This window comes from Lactuca saligna, chromosome 9 (genome assembly GCF_052625555.1).
Source record: "Lactuca saligna cultivar CGN05327 chromosome 9, ASM5262555v1, whole genome shotgun sequence".
Lineage (NCBI taxonomy): Eukaryota > Viridiplantae > Streptophyta > Magnoliopsida > Asterales > Asteraceae > Lactuca > Lactuca saligna.
This window is the reverse complement of record NC_136425.1, coordinates 21743825-21761629: the sequence shown is the minus strand read 5'-3', so window position 1 is coordinate 21761629 and position 17805 is coordinate 21743825. Positions and strand designations below refer to the sequence as shown.

Below are 17805 nucleotides of genomic sequence, written 5' to 3'. Positions count from 1 at the left end.
GCCGAACAAATAAACGAACACAAACGGGTAAACGAACTAGTTTTCTTCTTCATGTTCGTTCGTTCAATAAATTATATTGTTCATGTTCGTGAACATGCTAAATAAACATAAACGAACAAACATAATTGAACATATATAAACATAAATGAACATATAATATAATAATGTAATCAAACACAATTAAACATACATGAACATAAAAATGAACTTATATGAACAATTATAAACGAACGTAAATAAACAACATAAACGAACGTACATGAACATATAGTTAAACGAACAAAACCATTTTTCATGTTTGTTTGTTTAACAAAACGAACGAGAAACTGTGTTCATAATTGTTCATTTATTAAATAAACAAACTTTCCGCCGGATAATTTACGAACAGTTCGCCGAAAATTCATTTCATTTACAACCCTAATTTGAGGTAACAATAGTTATAGTCCAGAGAAAAAAACTATACACAAGGTTAAATTAGATAAATAAGGAAAAAGCAATATAATTTCAACCAAATAATTATTAATGAGTTTGTTACTTTGATCAAATTTTATGTATTTTAAATTTATGTTTTGTATTATTTTTATATATTAATATCTACTATGGATGGGTCCATGGTAGGAGAGTAGGGACATCCCCAACCTTATTTTTTATTTGGGGATTTCCTGTTTCTGTTCCTGTCCTCATCCCTAGTTAAACCTGATACAAAATTTGGGCTTTCCTAATAGTGAAATTATACTATGACTTAATATTTTTATCATTTTATTATTCTATTAATTTTGACTAAGACATCTGTAATGGTACAACTCTTTCAATAGTTTTTTTTTAATTATTTTATAATTTATTAATTTTCATTTATCTAAAATGTTTCATAAAACCTCATTATTTATTTACTCGTTTATTAAACATGTCATGTTTTAAGACGAAGTATTTTAAATAATTATTATAACTAGAGATTAATACATAAACGTTTTATAAATAAAAAATGATGATAAAAATTAATTAGTTAATTAAAAAATAAAAAAAATTAAAATTAAAATGTAATTAAAGAGGTAAAAATATAATATAATTAAAGAATAAGAGGTTAAATGTATAAAACATATTATTATATTGACTATTAAATGATCAATAAAAAAAAAAATATATACTCTCCAATGCAAATAAATGGTCAACCAAATAACATTTAACTATAAAAAAATTATTGAATATGATCTTATTAATTTAATTTGTGTTTTTGTATTTCAATTCAATTCTTATAAGTCTCTTTACTATAAAAAAAACACAATAAATTTTAAAAAAAAATACATATTTACTTATTGTTGTGAGTTGTGATCAATGTTATAGAAAACCGGTTCGAACTAGCTGGATCGGGAATCAGGAACAAGAGTGGTTCAACAACGATCCATTTTATACGAATTTCAAAATCAAATCAAACCGGTCGGTTTCTTCAAAAACCGGGGTTCAACCTATGTCGTAAAATCGGTAAAAACCGTTTTGATCTAGTATGCTAGACTTGGATAGCTAGGTTTTACTTAGCCCATTAAAAAATAGTAAATTTCCAAAGAAAATTGAATAACTCGAACGATCAGGTTATTCAAAGCGTACACAACTCGAAATCCAATGCACACCATTGTTAGATGTAGAATGATGATTAAATCAGTGGAACGAACAGTCAAACCGAAAATCGATCGTCAGAGTGGTTCAATTAAAAAATCAATTTATAAAACATTGGTTGCAACCTAACTTGGTCCGCCTTTGATTGGCTTGCGTGTCAACCATTGATTAGTTGTTTTTTTTAAGAAAACCAATTTAATGTAAAATATACTTTATAAATTAAATTAAAAAAATACTAAAAATTGTATATTTATTCTATAGAAAATGCTAACATATTATAATTAAAAAATAGATAACAAACAATAACAATGGTTAGTTCCACTTTAAATGAAATAACTTTTTTTATATTTCTTATTATCCTAGATTGAGTTGTGAATTGAATTGCTAATAATAAACAACTTGTATCACATAACTTACAATAGAGACGCACAAAACTAGATTTTGAAATAGTCCGTACCAGTTTTACTTATTCAGTTTTGAGACAAAAATGTTTGAATTGGTACAACCGATCTAATCTGGTCCCCATTTAACACAAATATAACAAAAAAAAAAAAACGAATATCCAAACCCAGGAAACATTTCCTTCTTATTTAGACAAAAGCCAAAGGCCCCATTCATCAGTTTCAACTACAACACATCATAAATGCTAGTCATGATCATGTCCCAACACAAACAAAACAAACAGGTCAGAATTGAAAAGTTTTACATAACATAGTCTGTGATGATACACATCACTCAAAGTGACCAATCAATGTGGTCAACAGATGAGTCATATCGCCTTCCCCCACCATGTTGACCAAGTCCAACCTCACCAGAGTAGCCACCACCAGACTGTGGGATGTGACCCAAACCCAGATGGGCATCATGGGTCTCGTAAACCCAACCACTTGTGGTGGTTGAGTAGTGAACCTCAACCATGGTTCCGGAACCAGTTCCGGTTCCGATTGTTGGTTGATGAAGCTGGTGTACATGTGCGCCAGCACCAGCTTCAGGGTTCACATAGTACTCATGGCTCAGGGATTGGTTCCGTGAGCCAGATGAGTGATTTGACAGAAGAGAGAGAGCACAGTTGGAGTCCTCATGGACTCCATTAAAACACCCTACTGGTGGAACATAAGGAGGTGGATTATCCAGATTGCTTTGCCAAGGAAGCGGTGGGAACTTTTCCCCGGCAATTGGGAGGTCGATGGCGGCTCGAGGCGGTGGTGCCGCCCTTGTTCCTGGCCACTGAATCCTTCCTCTTGAGCATGACGAAAAGTCCATTAGAAAGCCTCCAGAATTCCCATTGTTTTCTGTCATTCCACCTTTAAACCATTAGTAACAAGTTTTAGAAAAAAAAAAACGTACATCACATGGGACAATACTATTTTTTTTCACAAAACACCATTGTTTTTTTTTTCAAAAAAAGTACCATTAGAAGGCAAACAAATGGAATTTTAATGTTACCGTATTATTTAATGAAATTGTTTCAATAAACCTACCACATGTCCACAATATGTCAACATAAAAAAGTTGTAGAAAAATTCACAACAAAGGATCAAAATTGAAAGTTGAAAAGAATTAAAAGAAAATCAAACCAAAGATTGAGGAGGAGACAGTTCCATAGCGAGTGGATAGCAAAGATGGCTTTCTTCTACGTTCATTGTGCCCAGCCAATCGTCTCCTGCAGCTTCTTTTTCCCTGGTCAAACTCTGGTAGTTGATGGAACCTGATAATAAATTATTTGAAGCCATTTTTTTTTGTTTAGTACTTATAATGTACTATTGTTCATGCATAGAGTACACATGATAATGCAAATGGATGGAGAAGAAAGGAGAATGAAAACTTCTTCATAGCCTCTTTGAGAAGATTGCATACAAGTTTTATGTTCTCATATGATGAGTACTTGAAAAAAGGAACTCCAAAAGATGAGGAAAAAGGCCCGAAGTTATAGAAATAGCAACGTATATTTTCATTTATCCCCACTTAGGTCACTCGTTAACTTGCTGACATGGCATCTAGGTGGCATGCATTTGACACATCATCAAAGGGTTAAGGTAATAGAATAGAAACATACTTTTTCATTACTCCCACTGATTGATTGATTGATTGTTTTTTTGTATGTACTAAGTCATTGTACTTACAAGAAACGTCCCACTCACATCACTTATTAAATTGTTGAACTCGTAAGTTTTGCTGACATGGCATCTAGGTGGCATGATTATCAAAGAGGTAAGGTCAAAGAATAGGAACATACTTTCTCATTTCTCCCACTTAGGTCACCAATTTTTTATTTTTTTATTTTTTTTGGTTCTTACTAAAGTCAATGTACTTGCAAAATGATTCTACTCACTTCACTAATTAACTTGTAAGTTTTGCTGACATGGCGTCTAGGTGGCATGATCATCAAAGGGTTAAGGTCATAGAAAAGGAATGTACTTTTTCATTTATCACACCTTCATGCAAAGTTTTTTTTCTTATGTAATAAGTTATTGTACTTGCATTGTAAATGTAGTCTACCATTCACCTATTTTATTATTATTATTATAAAGATGGATAGCCAAACTTGGTGCCTAAAGATCAAAACAAACATAAAGCATACAATGTCTTATGGTCATATTGAATAGAACCTTAAAAACCCTAATAATAAACCAAAATCACCAACAAGATTAGCTACATATGCTTTTAAAGATCTAGTATCTTAATTCTTGGCATTAGATCCTTCCTAAAAAAAATATATAACTTTTTTTCACAACTGATCAAATACCTTAAATAGCCACCCCCTAATAACACAGGTTCGAGAGACCTAATGGATCACAATCAATTATTACCAATAATCAAATAGGTTAATTTGGAAAAGGCATATTTCCTAAATAAGGATGTTAGCATTTACCATTTTCTAGCAACCTAAAATAGAAAGGTTTGTGCTTTTAAGAAAGTAGCTCTCATATATAGATTTTTTGTAACCTACAATTAACATCTTCATCTTAGCAACACCCAATCACAAAATGTATATAGTGGACAAAAACATTCTCATTAGCAATCAACATGACAACAACACAATGTTTTTGTTGAATCTTTATTCGACCTTCCTATTGATCACTTTCTTATTTTGGGCAACAACAAATTTACCTTAACTTTCCTGTTATAGCGAAAGCTCTAAAAAGATACAAAAAAATAATAATAATAATAAAAACCGAAGGAGGGTTTGTGAGTTGACCTGCTGCACTGTTGGCAGAATCTCTGTTCAAGACCATTAACAATAACCTTAGCCGTTTTCGAATGAGCACCACACACTTTGTGCCTTGAATAGTAACTCTTAGCATCACTCAGATCCAGATTACAACCTTCCACCTGACACCTCGGTGGTTGCTGTTGTCCAAAACCACTCACCACCCCACCACCACCGCCACCGGTCCTCCCTTTCTTCTGCGGCCCTCCAGCACCATCGCCGCCGTTCGCCGGAGACAACCCGTCATCGGATTTAACCTGAGCTCCAACTCCCACATCCTCGAAGTATATTTCTTTCCCAAATTGCAAACCAATTTTGAGCAGTTGCGACTCCGAAGAACCACTCGAACCACCCATCTCCATAGTCTTTGGGTGGTAGGTGATGCTGCCCTCTTTTGCTAGTTGTTGTCGAGCTCAATCATCGTCTTTTTGTGGGTCCGATACAGAGTACTTTTAATTAAAAGTTTCAATATATATGATTATATATAACAACAAATAGAGGCAGACACACACACATACATACATACATACATACATACACGAAAATCAAAGAAAAATCAGAGATATATAGAGAGAGAGAAAGTAAAAGAGAAGTACTGGTGTTTTGACAAGACTCTTGGTGTCTCCAGCTGATGATTAGCTTATTGACAAGAAAGTTTTGGAGGGATCAAGATTGGATTTTTGTTGCGGTTTAGGGTGAAGCAACGCTAACAGGTGGTACTTTGTGCTAAAAGTTTAGTACCTTCAAACATAGGTGAATATTATCGCTCCTTTTCTGGTCACTGTTTTCTGTTCTAAACAAACCATTTTTCTTCTTGCTCTCTGTTTCCGTTTCCTCTTTGGGAGAATCAACAGAAAAAGTGGGTATCTATTTGCCTATTCGATGCTAAAATTACGATTTTAGCCCTTTGTACTTACTTCTCAGTTCTGCCATTCAGCTTTAAACCAATAACTGGTTGTTGTTGCTTCCGTTTTGGGTCGGGCCCATTAACTTTAAAATCACTGTCGATACTATTGGTTGTCCCAATATATTAATTGCAGAATAAATTTTTAAGGATGATATTATTTTTTATGTTTTTATTTTAAAATATAAGTAATGATGATATTATATTTTATGTTTTGATTTTAAAATATAAGTAATGCTGAATCTTATAAGAATATTTTGGTATATGAATAAAACGTGTAACATAAATAAAAATATGTTTTTGCTTAGAAAATAAAAAACAGAATCGGTCCATATGATTTTCCAAAGCAGATTTATTCGTGACAACTATTTTAACTTTTAGCGTTTGGTACCAGAAATTTCATTTCTCATGCTCTAAGTTTCCAAAATTTTGGATGTGATATTTTTGTCGCATAACAAGATGCATTTAGGAAATTTTCAACTTTTTTTTTTTTTTTAATGAATCTTATTTTTTTAGAGTATTATTATATTTTTTTAGGAGGATACTTATTGAATTCTCTCCCCCCCCCCCCCCCCCCCCCACACACACACACACACACACATTTTTTTTATATTTTAATCTTAAAATATTTTTTATTTTATTTATTTATTTATATATATTTTTTTGTAAAGTATATGTTGTTAAACACATCTACTAAATTAGATTTTAACAAATATATATTATAATTTTCATTATAGTAATATTATTTTGTATAGTTATGTTATTATTTTATTGACAATAATTAATAAATAAATAAAATTATATTTCTAACACATAAATAAATATTATACATGCATCTTTTAGAAATATTATACATACATTGGTAAAACACTAATACCTATGTTTGCGTTGGAAAAAGAAATTAAAAAACGATCAACTAATAGTTTAATAGATTTCGAAACCGGACCGGAAAAATTAGAATCGACCCTGGATTGAACCGTAAGAAGCTATAACCAGGTCGGTTCCTGGTTTCAATGTTTTTCAATTTGTAGTTTCGGATAAAAATCGGATCAGATCCGGAAAACATTAATAAAACCCAATCAGGCTGGTATATATGAAAAAAAAACTTAATTTTTCTTGATCGATTTGAACTATATATGAAAAGACCGTATATATGATAAATCCTTATTTAATTATAAGTTTCTATTAAATATGTTACTGTGCTTCAAACTTTTGGTATGTATTTAATTTTTTATATGAATTCATATTAAGCTTCACATTTATGATTAATTAATATAATTTAATATATAGGGTGTATCACCCTAAAATTAGGGTTTCTTATCCTTTACGTATGCCAAACGTAACCCTCGTAGGCCCAACGTTTGAGGCCTTGCATCCGCAAACAACTCTTCCTTAGTACGCTAAGCATACCATATGGCACGCCATGTGTACTAGCTTCTCAGCTAGTACGTTAAGCGTATCATGTGGTACACCCTCATATTAGCTTCTTAGCTAGTACGCTAAGCATACCATGTGGTACACCCTGCGTACTAAATCCAAGGGCCAATAATGCAAAATTTTGAAATATAAATGGAAAAAAGGAATCATACTCATAACAAGATCTACAATTCTCCTCCGCTTGAATCAGACTTCGTCCTCGAAGTCTGCGACCCTAAATAACTCCAGATAGTGCTCTCTCATCTCATCTTCTGGATCCCAAGTCCACTCCAAACCCTTGCGGTGCTACCATTGCACCTTCACCAATTTGACAACCTTGTTCCTCAAGGTTTTTGTCTTCCGATCCAAAATCACCACCGGTCTCTTAATATAATTCAGGCGGTCATCCACGTGAATATCTTCCAGTGGCACCACTACATAATCATCTACTAAGCACTTCTGTAGCTGAGAGACATGGAATGTTATGCATCTAACTGAGCTCCTCTGAAAGATCCAAGAGATAAGCAACCCGACCCACCAGAGCCGAAACCCTGAAAGGACCAATATAACTGAGGCCTAGCTTGCCTCGCTTTCTGAACGGGTGACACCTTTCCAAGGTGACACCTTTAGGAGAACCATATCCCCCACATGGAAATCCAAATTTGATCGGCGTTTGTCGGCATAACTCTTCTGCCGACTTTGAGTTGTATGAAGTCTGCTTGGAACCTGCCGAATCAGCTCAGTAGTCTTGAATACCACATCGGTACTCTCCATAACCCGCTGATCGACCTCGCCCCAACAAATGAGGGTCGTAAACTTCCTCCTGTAGAGCATCTCGAAAGGTGGTCGATCAATGTTGGCATGATAATTGTTGTTATATGAAAATTCTGCTAATGGAAGATACGTATCCTAACTCCCACCAAAATCCAAAACACACACCCATATCCTCTAGGGTCTGAATAGTCCGCTCACTCTGACCATCGGCCTGAGGATGGAATGTTGTCTGAAATGTAGATGAGTACACAACTCGTCATGGAGCCTCTTCCAAAACCTGGAAGTAAACCGGACATCTCTGTCAAAAACCACTAAAACCGACACCCCATGACGTGCCACAACCTCCCTGATATAAACCTCAGCCAATTTAACAACAGAAATGCTCTCCTGGATCAGGATGAAGTGTGCGCTCTTGGTCAATAGATCCATATTGACCCATTTCGAGTCCACTCCACACGCAGTTCGGGGTAGCTTCGTAATATAATCCATGGTAATATCCTCCAATTTCCATACAGGAATCTCCAACGACTTCATCTTGCCATGAGGTCGTTGACGCTCGGCCTTGACATTCCATACGAGAAATTCCATGGAAGCGAATTTTAAAACGGACAAAGTGAGAGAACAATCCAAACTCTAGAAGACATGCTGTGAGCATGTGTGATCGACTTTGGTAAAGCATGGGATGTTCACTTACCATTAGTCGAGTTCTCTTACAACAACAATTATCATACTAGTATCAAGACTGCTCCATTGGAAGCCCTTTACGACCGTAAGTGCAGATCGCCTCTATGCTGGGTAGAAGTGGGCGACACACAGTTGGAAAAAGGTCTAGTCCCTGATAGCACTCTCACTGGTCCGAAGATCATTAGGGAAACAACTGAAAAGATCGTCCAAATTCGAGAGCGTCTGAAAACCTCTAGGAATAGGCAAAAGAGCTATGCTGACAAAAGATGAAAACCCTTGGAATTCTAGGTTGTTGATCGCGTGCTACTAAAGGTCTCACCCTGGAAGGGCATGGTACGCTTTGGGAAACGTGGAAAATTAAGTCCAAGGTACATTGGACCCTTCGAAATTACTTCAAGGATTGGTCCAGTGGCTTACAGACTTCAACTTCCAATCGAGCTTAACAAAGTACATCCAGTGTTCCACGTATCGAACCTGAAAAAGTGTTTGTCCGATGAAACTCTTGTGATTCCACACGCCGAAATAGAACTTAACGAAAATCTTAACTTTGTGGAAGAACCCATCGAGATCATGGATAGGGAAATCAAACGAACTAAACAGAGTCGCATACCGATAGTGAAGGTTCGCTGGAACGCTAAGCGAGGACCTGAATTCACTTGGGAGCGAGAAGATCAGATGCAACAAAAGTACCCGCATCTCTTCCCTAGTCCATTGGCACTTATTTTGTAATTAATTTCGGGATGAAATTCCCTCTACCGAGGGGATGATGTAACAACCCATTATTTCAGGTCAATGTAATGTCTAAAAGTCGAGTCTTGTAATCTCTTTGTGAAGTAATAAGAATACCATCGAAAATGAAATGTTCAAAAAGCTCCGTTTGAGTACACTATGTGGTAGATATTGTGATAAGGTTTCCAAAAATATAAAGAACACTAAAATCCGAGTTATAACGAAAGAGTTATGACCAATCAAAGATTTGTAACACTACCAGTAAAGCGTTGTTAAGCATAAAACGAGAAATTTCAATAAAATACTTTTTAGCCTTAGGTATCTAAATGCAAGTCGTAGATATCATTAAACCGCGAACATACATAAAAAGAACGTCCAAATCTGACTTCGTATGAGGAAGTTATGATTTTACGAAGTTTCTGACCTAGCTGTAGACAACTAAAGACTCGAATTAGAGATCAAGAGATCGTTAGCTAACACAACCTAAACAAAAGTTGAAGACCCTGACCATATGAATACAACGGTAAAAAGAAAGATAAAATTGGACGCCGGATGAAGAAGTTATGGACTTTTAACGGATTTTTCTAGTCCCGACCTACTACAAAGGTATTTTTAAATATAAAATCAAAACTAGCTGACGGAGTCTAAATGAGAGTTGTAGAGTACAGTTTCACCTACGCGTGGATATAAAGAACGCGAAAATCGGAGCTTGTACGCAAAAGTTACGGAACTTAGAAGTTTGGAAATCCAATTTACGCCCAACGTAAATTGGGTTACGCCAAGCGTACCAGGCGATAAGGGCGTAGTCCCTTTGGCAGCATACATCCCATCGTCCGTCAGGCGACTGACGTAAGTGCTGACGTACGCTCTGCCCCGCGTAAGAGCGTACGCCCAGCATACAGAGGCGGTTCAGACTCCTATAAAAGGGAGGCTAGGGTTCCGAGTTTTTTGTTCAGTTCATCTATTTTCCCGTGCTTTTGCTCTGTGTTTTTTTCACTCGAAGCCATCCTGACACCCTATTTTTCATACTCAATATTCGAAGGAAGTTCTACACTCCCGAGATTCCCGAGAATTCATAGCACCTGGTTCTTAGTACGTACTCTGTTATTAAATCTTCATTTATTTTTGCATTTTTTTAGCCTTAGACTCGGCGAGTCGAAGGACTGACTCATCGAGTAGAAGCGGGTTGAGGTGCAGGGTTTGAGGTGTGGACTCAGCGAGTCGGGTCCCGGACTCGACGAGTAGCCGCTGTTTGGTTAAAAACCCTAATCCAGGGGTTTGCACCCTATTTAAACGACCTTATGCAGCCTCCTTTGCCCCTTTATGCTCCCAAAAGCTCCTCATAGCAAACCCTAGCCATTTTTGTGAAGATCTAAGGCCTTTTGAGTGATTCTTGTGAGTTTTGATCTTAAGGAAGAAGGAAGAGCATAGAAGGATCAAGAGGGGACTGAAGGATTCGAGTTTGGTTCATCATTTGCAGTCTTTGGAAGGTATAAAGTCTGAACCTTGCTCATTCTTTTGTTAGATCCCTCTTTGAGATGATTTAGGGCTTTTTAAGCCATTTTTGGTGGTCAACCATGTTTGCAAACATGGTTGGGGGTTTGGGCTTCTATATCACGTCATTTTATGAGCCACAAGTCAGATCTAGGTTGCTTTTTGCACCAAGGAAGGCCCCATGCAACAAAAGAACCATTTTAGAGCCTTTTAAGCTCTTATATCCCATGCATGCACGTAAAGTTTGTAACTTTACGTGCTATATCGAGTTTAGGGGTCTGGATCTATCATTTGGTTAAGTGTTGTACATCAGAAATCGAAGTTCTTGGTAAGGAATGAGATAGGCTCGGCGAGTCCATTCCTGGACTCGGCGAGTCCAGGGGTTTTGGCCCCATATTAGTGAGGGTCATAAGGACCAGTTAAGTGTGGAAGGGTTTTTAGGCGTCCCGGGGAGTGACCCAACGTTCTGGACTAAGCAAAGTGTTCTTGGAATTTTTAGTACTCGGCGAGTGCATGAACGGACTCGGCGAGTCCAAGGCAATCTTCATGGTACTCGACGAGTTGTTCATACAACTCGGCGAGTCGCATGTGGATTCAGTCAATGTTCTTTTAGAAGGAAAACTCGTCGAGTCATCGCCTAACTGGACGAGTAGATACGGGTTTGAGGTCTAATGGAAGGATAAGGACTCGGCGAGTTGGCGAGCCAACTCGGCGAGTCAGGTCAACTAGAAGCTGACTTTGACTTTGACTTGGTCAGGGGTAAAATGGTCATTTTACCCTAAGAATAGATTTTAGTTTCTGACTGAGTGTTTTGTGGGAATTATAGCCGGAGGATTTCCGGAGCATCAGCAGCGGCAGCAGTCAGAGGATTCCCGCACAGTTAAGCAGCTACTTCGAGCTGAGTTACCTTCTAGTAGCAGTGGGTCTAAGGCCACAATGCCGACCCACTAGTAGGAGTGTATGTTTAGATGATTGTCTTTGTGATATTCATCTAGGGCTGCTACTACATGTGTTGTGTTTATGTGCTAGTATGATATGATGCTATGTGCTAGTGACAGTAGAGGAAATAGTCCCCAGAATACCGGTCGATAGGATCGAAGGGGCAGATATGTCCATCCATGCTAGATAGATTATGTGATACATGTTATGTGGTAGTGGTAGAGGTGAAATAGTCCCCAGTGTCCGGTCGAGAGGACCAAAGGGGAGACCAGCACCCAGGCATGCTAGTTAGTATCCTGTCGAGAGGACCGAAGGGGAGACCAGCACCCAGATATGCTAGTTAGTATCCGGTCGAGAGGACCGAAGGAGTAGTTCGGGTACCCAGATATGCCTGAAAATATATTTATGATATGTGGTTGTTTGGTATGTGGTACGGTGGGGGAACTCACTAAGCTTCGTGCTTACGATTTTCAGTTGTTGTTTCAGGTGCCTCTACAGCGAAGGGGAAGGAGCTGGCGTGGTAGCGGTATATCACACACACACTCTTTGTTTTCCGCACTACGAGATATTCTGGGATTTGTACTCTGACATTATGGTTGTTTTTATGTTTTGGTTTCGGATACGAAATATGTTATGAAGTGATGATGTTTATTCCCAAATGTTTTCCAAAGTGTTGATTTGAAAATAAAATTTTTGGCTGTGAAAATTGGGTCGTTACAGAATTTAACTCTCACTAGTCGAAGTTATGCTCGATTCTTCTCTCGACTACTTCAAAACAACCACTTCAATCAAGTGAGTTCATACCCCTTTTTATACACCTTCAAATACTATAGAATGTACTTTTAGTACATTTCGAGGGAGTAAACAATTAAACACACGGTTGATCCCGAGTGAAAACGTGAAAACTCTTGTTATACTTTGCATGCATTAGATTTATACAAAATGCATAGTTTCCAGGGTAGCCATCCTTGTTAAACTATTTTATGCATTCAAAGAACTTATAATTTATGCTTTGTCAAACATTGTGAAATAGGATAAACATTGCATATAAAACTATTATTTTAATACAAACTTAGTTGAGAATCCGTGAGATGATTACATCTTTAATGCTACCTTTTTGTTAAAAGGTACTACCTCAAGTCGTGTCTATTATAACCAAAGTCTCCCATTTGGAGAGTGTGTCAAATGTGTATAGATCTATACGGGAAGTCATGATCCCGCGCCCTGACTGTTAGCTACAGTCCTTTGGGTGACAGTTTGTCATAACGTTTCGACGCCTGAAGACCGTCGCCACAAACATATTATGTTTAGTATGGTTATAAAACTCACCAGATAGACAATTATTATGGTGTTCTGATTTTATGAATGAGTAGTTATTAAAACCATTCTTCATCTAACAAGTGCGATCTTCTTTTAGCTTTATTATATAAAACTATGCCTCATCCTTTTAAGCATTTCAGTTGCTTGCGATTTTCTGTCTTGGACATTAGAGACTGCCCGTTACTTTAGGAAAATAAGGGATTTTCCTGTATCCAAAACAATCAACTAATAGGAAAATAAGGGTTTTCCTGGTACAACTATTTACAATTCACAACACGAACATTCACATGCATTTCATACTTTTATAAGGAAATAAGGGATTTTCTTGGAAAACGCACGAACTTTGGAATGGTATTCATTTTCTCAAAACCGCTTATGAACTCACCAACTTAATTGTTGACACTTTTTCTTTGAAATAACTTGTATTTTCAGGGAATCGCTAAGCAGGTTTGGAAACCTACTTTTGGGGATTAATGCTCTGACGTTAATTACTTCTTTTGAAAGATGTTTATGTATTTATCTTTTGAACATGTAACAAATACAATTATGTAAACATTTTGAAACCTTTATATGTAAGGTGGTGTGTACTTTCCTTACTATGAATTGTTATGATACTGAATATGACGTTCTCCGCTCCCGAAACGTTTCCACCTTTCTGGTTTAGGGGTGTTACAGTGGGTAAGAGTGGATACCCAATGGCGGTCATTTTACAGGTCGCTTCCTTAAACACCATTGATAAACCAGCTTCGTGAATGAGACCTACTAACGGTAAGACTGACTTTACTTTTATATATATATATATATATATATATATATATATATATATATATATATATATATATATATATATATATATATATATATATATATATATATATATATATATATATATATATATATCTTTACTATTATATAAAACATTTTTGATATTTCTTGAAATTTAAGAGGTATCACACCTTTTACATAATGTACAATCAAGTTATGCTTAGTAATCAATACAGATATTCCATTTCCGTTTCGGAAATTAAGAGGCATTCAACATTAATGTTTCTCTACATTCACTTTTTCCATCAAACAAATATCAAAAACCCTAAATAGAAGTTTCTACATGGTACCTCATACGCTCGTTTCATCATCCTCACCACCATCTACGTTCCAACCTTGCACCACCCGCCGTTATTTATCATCGTATCCACCAACTTTGTGCTCTCACAAAACTTTTTCCGGACCACAATCTGTCACTCTCACTCCCTGTCTCTCTCTCTACCCTAACTCGATCTCCAACCACCCCACCACTCATCAATGCTAACCACCGCAATACTTATCAACGCAACTACCACTAAACAGTTTCTTCATCATCGGTGTCTTTTGCATTTAATCACCGTTGCTGACCTGTAGTTGACATATCTGATTTTTACACATCTTTCTTCATTATTTGATTATGATGAAGTAACAATTTCATTATATTATAGATGGAAAAGGTGAGAACAGAGACTATCAATTGGTTACACAGGTTTAAAGGTTTATTTTCTTTGTTGTATTCACAACTTTTGTCTCTACGTTTACTTGAATGGCCATTCGACAAATATTTTGCTATCAACTTTGCAGGTATCTTGACATTCTGATGGTTTTAGAACTAATATAATCTTAATTAAATTTGTTTTGAATTTTTTATCCTCACAATATGGCGTTTCTTCCTGCATTGTAGGTGTTCGATAAAATGCGAGGAGAATTATGAAATTCAAAATTATTTGTATTCATGACATCTTGTGTTCTCTTCCATTGGTTAGTAATTATTTTAATACAATATAGAGATTGGTGCTCCAATTGCCAAATTTTATGATTATGTTTTTGTTTTCATTACATTCCATCAAACTAAACACTGTGATTGTTTTGGTTTAAGTTATTGGAATAAATTTGTTTTTACATGTTGACATGTTTCGGTTTAAGCTATTAGAGGGTCCTTTTAATTAGTTATTATGATTTTTTTTCATGTCTTGACAAAAAAAAATACTGAAAATACATGTGATCGTTGTTAGAACCACGACTTTAGCAACTTTTTAGTTTTTTCTCAGGATGTTGATCCTTTTTTCTAAACCCTAGACCTAGCTGGTTGGCTCAGTTTTTTTTATGTTGACATGTATGAGTCTATTATGAACTTATAATATCCATTTCTTATTGTTACATGTGAAAGAAATTGGAAAAAAAGAATCCACAGAATCATCCACTTCTGCTAATAAAGCTCCAACACATGGAGAAGATGCTAAGTACTCAATCACTTCAAGGTTCAATCTGTTCTATATTGTTTAAATTCCATTTGATTCATATCAGTCTGTTTGTATACCATAGTTTACCCGATGTTGTATTGTTGTATTTAATATTTAGGAAGGGACTTAATTGGGCTAACTACAACCCATTTTAAGCCATTGCACTACCAGCCGCCTGTTATCACCATCTGCAAGCATTATCTGCCCTCGCACCAATTCTTTTGCGCCAAAACCCCACCCTTGATCTGTCAAAAAAAACTCCTCTTTTTTTTACTCAAAATCTTAAAGAGTTGGGTTTGGATCTGGAGTTAGTTCAATATGATAGCCCAATATGGATCTCTCTCTCTCTCTCTCTCTCTCTCTCTCTCTCTCTCTATATATATATATATATATATATATATATATATATATATATATATATATATATATACTAGAAAAGTTTGAGGCCCGTGCTAAGCACGACCCTTGAGTAGTGTTTCGGAATATCGTTGAAAAACTACCGTGCTTAACATGGCCCATGGAGATTTGTTTAATTTGTTTTTTTTAAATGTTATATGACACATTATTGGCGTTGGGCATTCAAGTATAAGATAAATAGCATAAAACAACACGTACTTTACTATACAATGATTTTACATGTGTTACAAATAATTCAGAATTAATTGCACCTAAAAAGCTGATTAGCAGCATCTTCCATCTTGTTGAGCTAAATATAAAAAAAATATTCAACAATTGAGATAAATTAGGAATGTCGTTTTATTAAGTAACATTGCATGCATCAAGAAGTTCATAGAATAAAAAGATAATTAGAACAATTGATGTGAGCATCCTAGGTGATTGCATCCCATTATTTCCTGCAATCAGAAAGATATTGAAAACAAGCAGCACAATTACCAACAAAAAAACTCCAGGATTCAAATTTTCAAATAACAAAAAAAATAAGAAATAGTTTTGAAACGTACTTTCTGGTGACAATTTCTATACTAATTGTATATATAAATAAGAAAGAAAATGTATGATTACATACGCAGTGATGTGAGCGGATGAAGATGCAGCACAAAGGGTATTGGTGTCCAACCAGCAACTCTACACTGCACCGTTTTGCCCTTCAAAAGCTCCAATCCATTCCAGTCCACCGTCTCCTACTTCTAAGCATTGGAATAGAATCTGAAAAGGAAATCTATGTTGTTTAGTGAAATATATGATGGATTGCTCAGTAAATTAATATTGTTACAAAATTCTTGTTAGTATTTCAAATTATGATTTCGTTTTATCTTTGCACTTCATATTTGCATTTTTGTTGAGTAGTCTCAACTTGATCAGCATCTTTAGGTTTTACGAATGACAAAAACCACAAGAATCAGCATTGGACCTTATCTACATTTGTTTCATCAAAATGAAAGCAATCATAATTATTTTTGTGGTTGGGTTAAGGTGAAGAAATCACATAGTTATTTTTGTAACAATGCTCCAATTTTAGGAAGTCCCAAACAAGTTTGCCTAGAATAAATTGGTTTTCTGCTGGACTTGATTCTTTTTATCATGATTTGAGTTTGATCTAAAAAAACATATATAAAATTTCTTTTAATTAAAACAATGTACGAACTCATAACACGTATCAACTTAACTTTACTAATTGAAAAAACGAATTAAAATATGGTCACCATGGATTATAAATGGGCTCTTGGTATATATGGGAGCACAAAAAAAAAGATAATTAAAATAAAAGAAGATATTAAAATTGTACAATTTTGTATAAGACAATTAAACTGTGTATACCTAAAAGAAACTTGTAAAAGTATAGCTCCATTCAATGTCTATTGTGTTACTGCACAAAGAAAAAAAAAATATTTTATACCTATAAATCACAATCATAATCTTCTAAATTTGTTTTATAGTTACTTGTCCTACTTCAAGGTCAAATGCATTTGAAATGAATGTGACACCGACACCAACAACAACAAAAGAATATTCCCACATAAACTGGTCACCTTCATGATTTCTATGAATATCTTGGAATGATTTCTGTGAAAAAATGTAGTAATTTAACACCAACAACTATTATATTTATCACAAATAAATGAGAAGCTATTAGAAACGAATTTTTTTTTTACCATAACTCAATAGAAGGATCTTTTCCTTTCCAACTCATTTCCTTCCATTGCTTAAAATTTCAACATGGAGCTATTCTTTAGGAGATGCAGTTTTCCTTAATGTCATAAATGTATTCTAAAGCAATAATCAAAACCGAAAAATATGAGACCAAACCTGCATTGTTTCATTAGTTTTTTGTTCATGGATACTTGTTCTGGACCTAAAATATCATATATAGGTAAAATCTAATCTGTTTCAGCCTCTCTAAGCAATCCTCCTGTCGTTTTCAAATTAAAAAGTATCATATTCAAACATCTATAACACATTTAATGGTTGTTGTTATGATGATTTAAAGCCATGAC

At 35.4% G+C, this 17805-nt stretch overlaps 1 protein-coding gene and 1 long non-coding RNA gene across 4 annotated transcripts; one reads left to right on the top strand and one right to left on the bottom strand.

Annotated features, from left to right (window-relative positions):
• Window positions 1-2170: 2170 nt before the first annotated feature.
• Window positions 2171-5729, bottom strand: SPL9 (squamosa promoter binding protein-like 9). 3 transcript variants are annotated; one of them, XM_078973308.1, is made up of 4 exons: window positions 5419-5729; window positions 4811-5271; window positions 3189-3319; window positions 2171-2903 (listed from the first exon to the last, which is right to left on the bottom strand). In XM_078973308.1, exons 2-4 carry the CDS (start codon window positions 5182-5184, stop codon window positions 2347-2349), a joined length of 1062 nt encoding a protein of 353 aa, XP_078829434.1. In that variant the 5' UTR covers window positions 5185-5271; window positions 5419-5729; the 3' UTR covers window positions 2171-2346. The 3 variants fall into 3 exon arrangements, with proteins under 3 accessions (XP_078829434.1, XP_078829433.1, XP_078829432.1); XM_078973307.1 differs by having other exon boundaries at window positions 4811-5246; XM_078973306.1 differs by having other exon boundaries at window positions 4811-5729.
• An 8442-nt stretch (window positions 5730-14171) lies between these two features.
• On the top strand, window positions 14172-16606 carry LOC145018443 (uncharacterized). The gene is made up of 4 exons (XR_013667014.1): window positions 14172-14690; window positions 14791-14867; window positions 15277-15367; window positions 16381-16606. It is a non-coding gene; the product is annotated as an uncharacterized LOC145018443 (long non-coding RNA).
• The last annotated feature ends 1199 nt before the right edge of the window (window positions 16607-17805 follow it).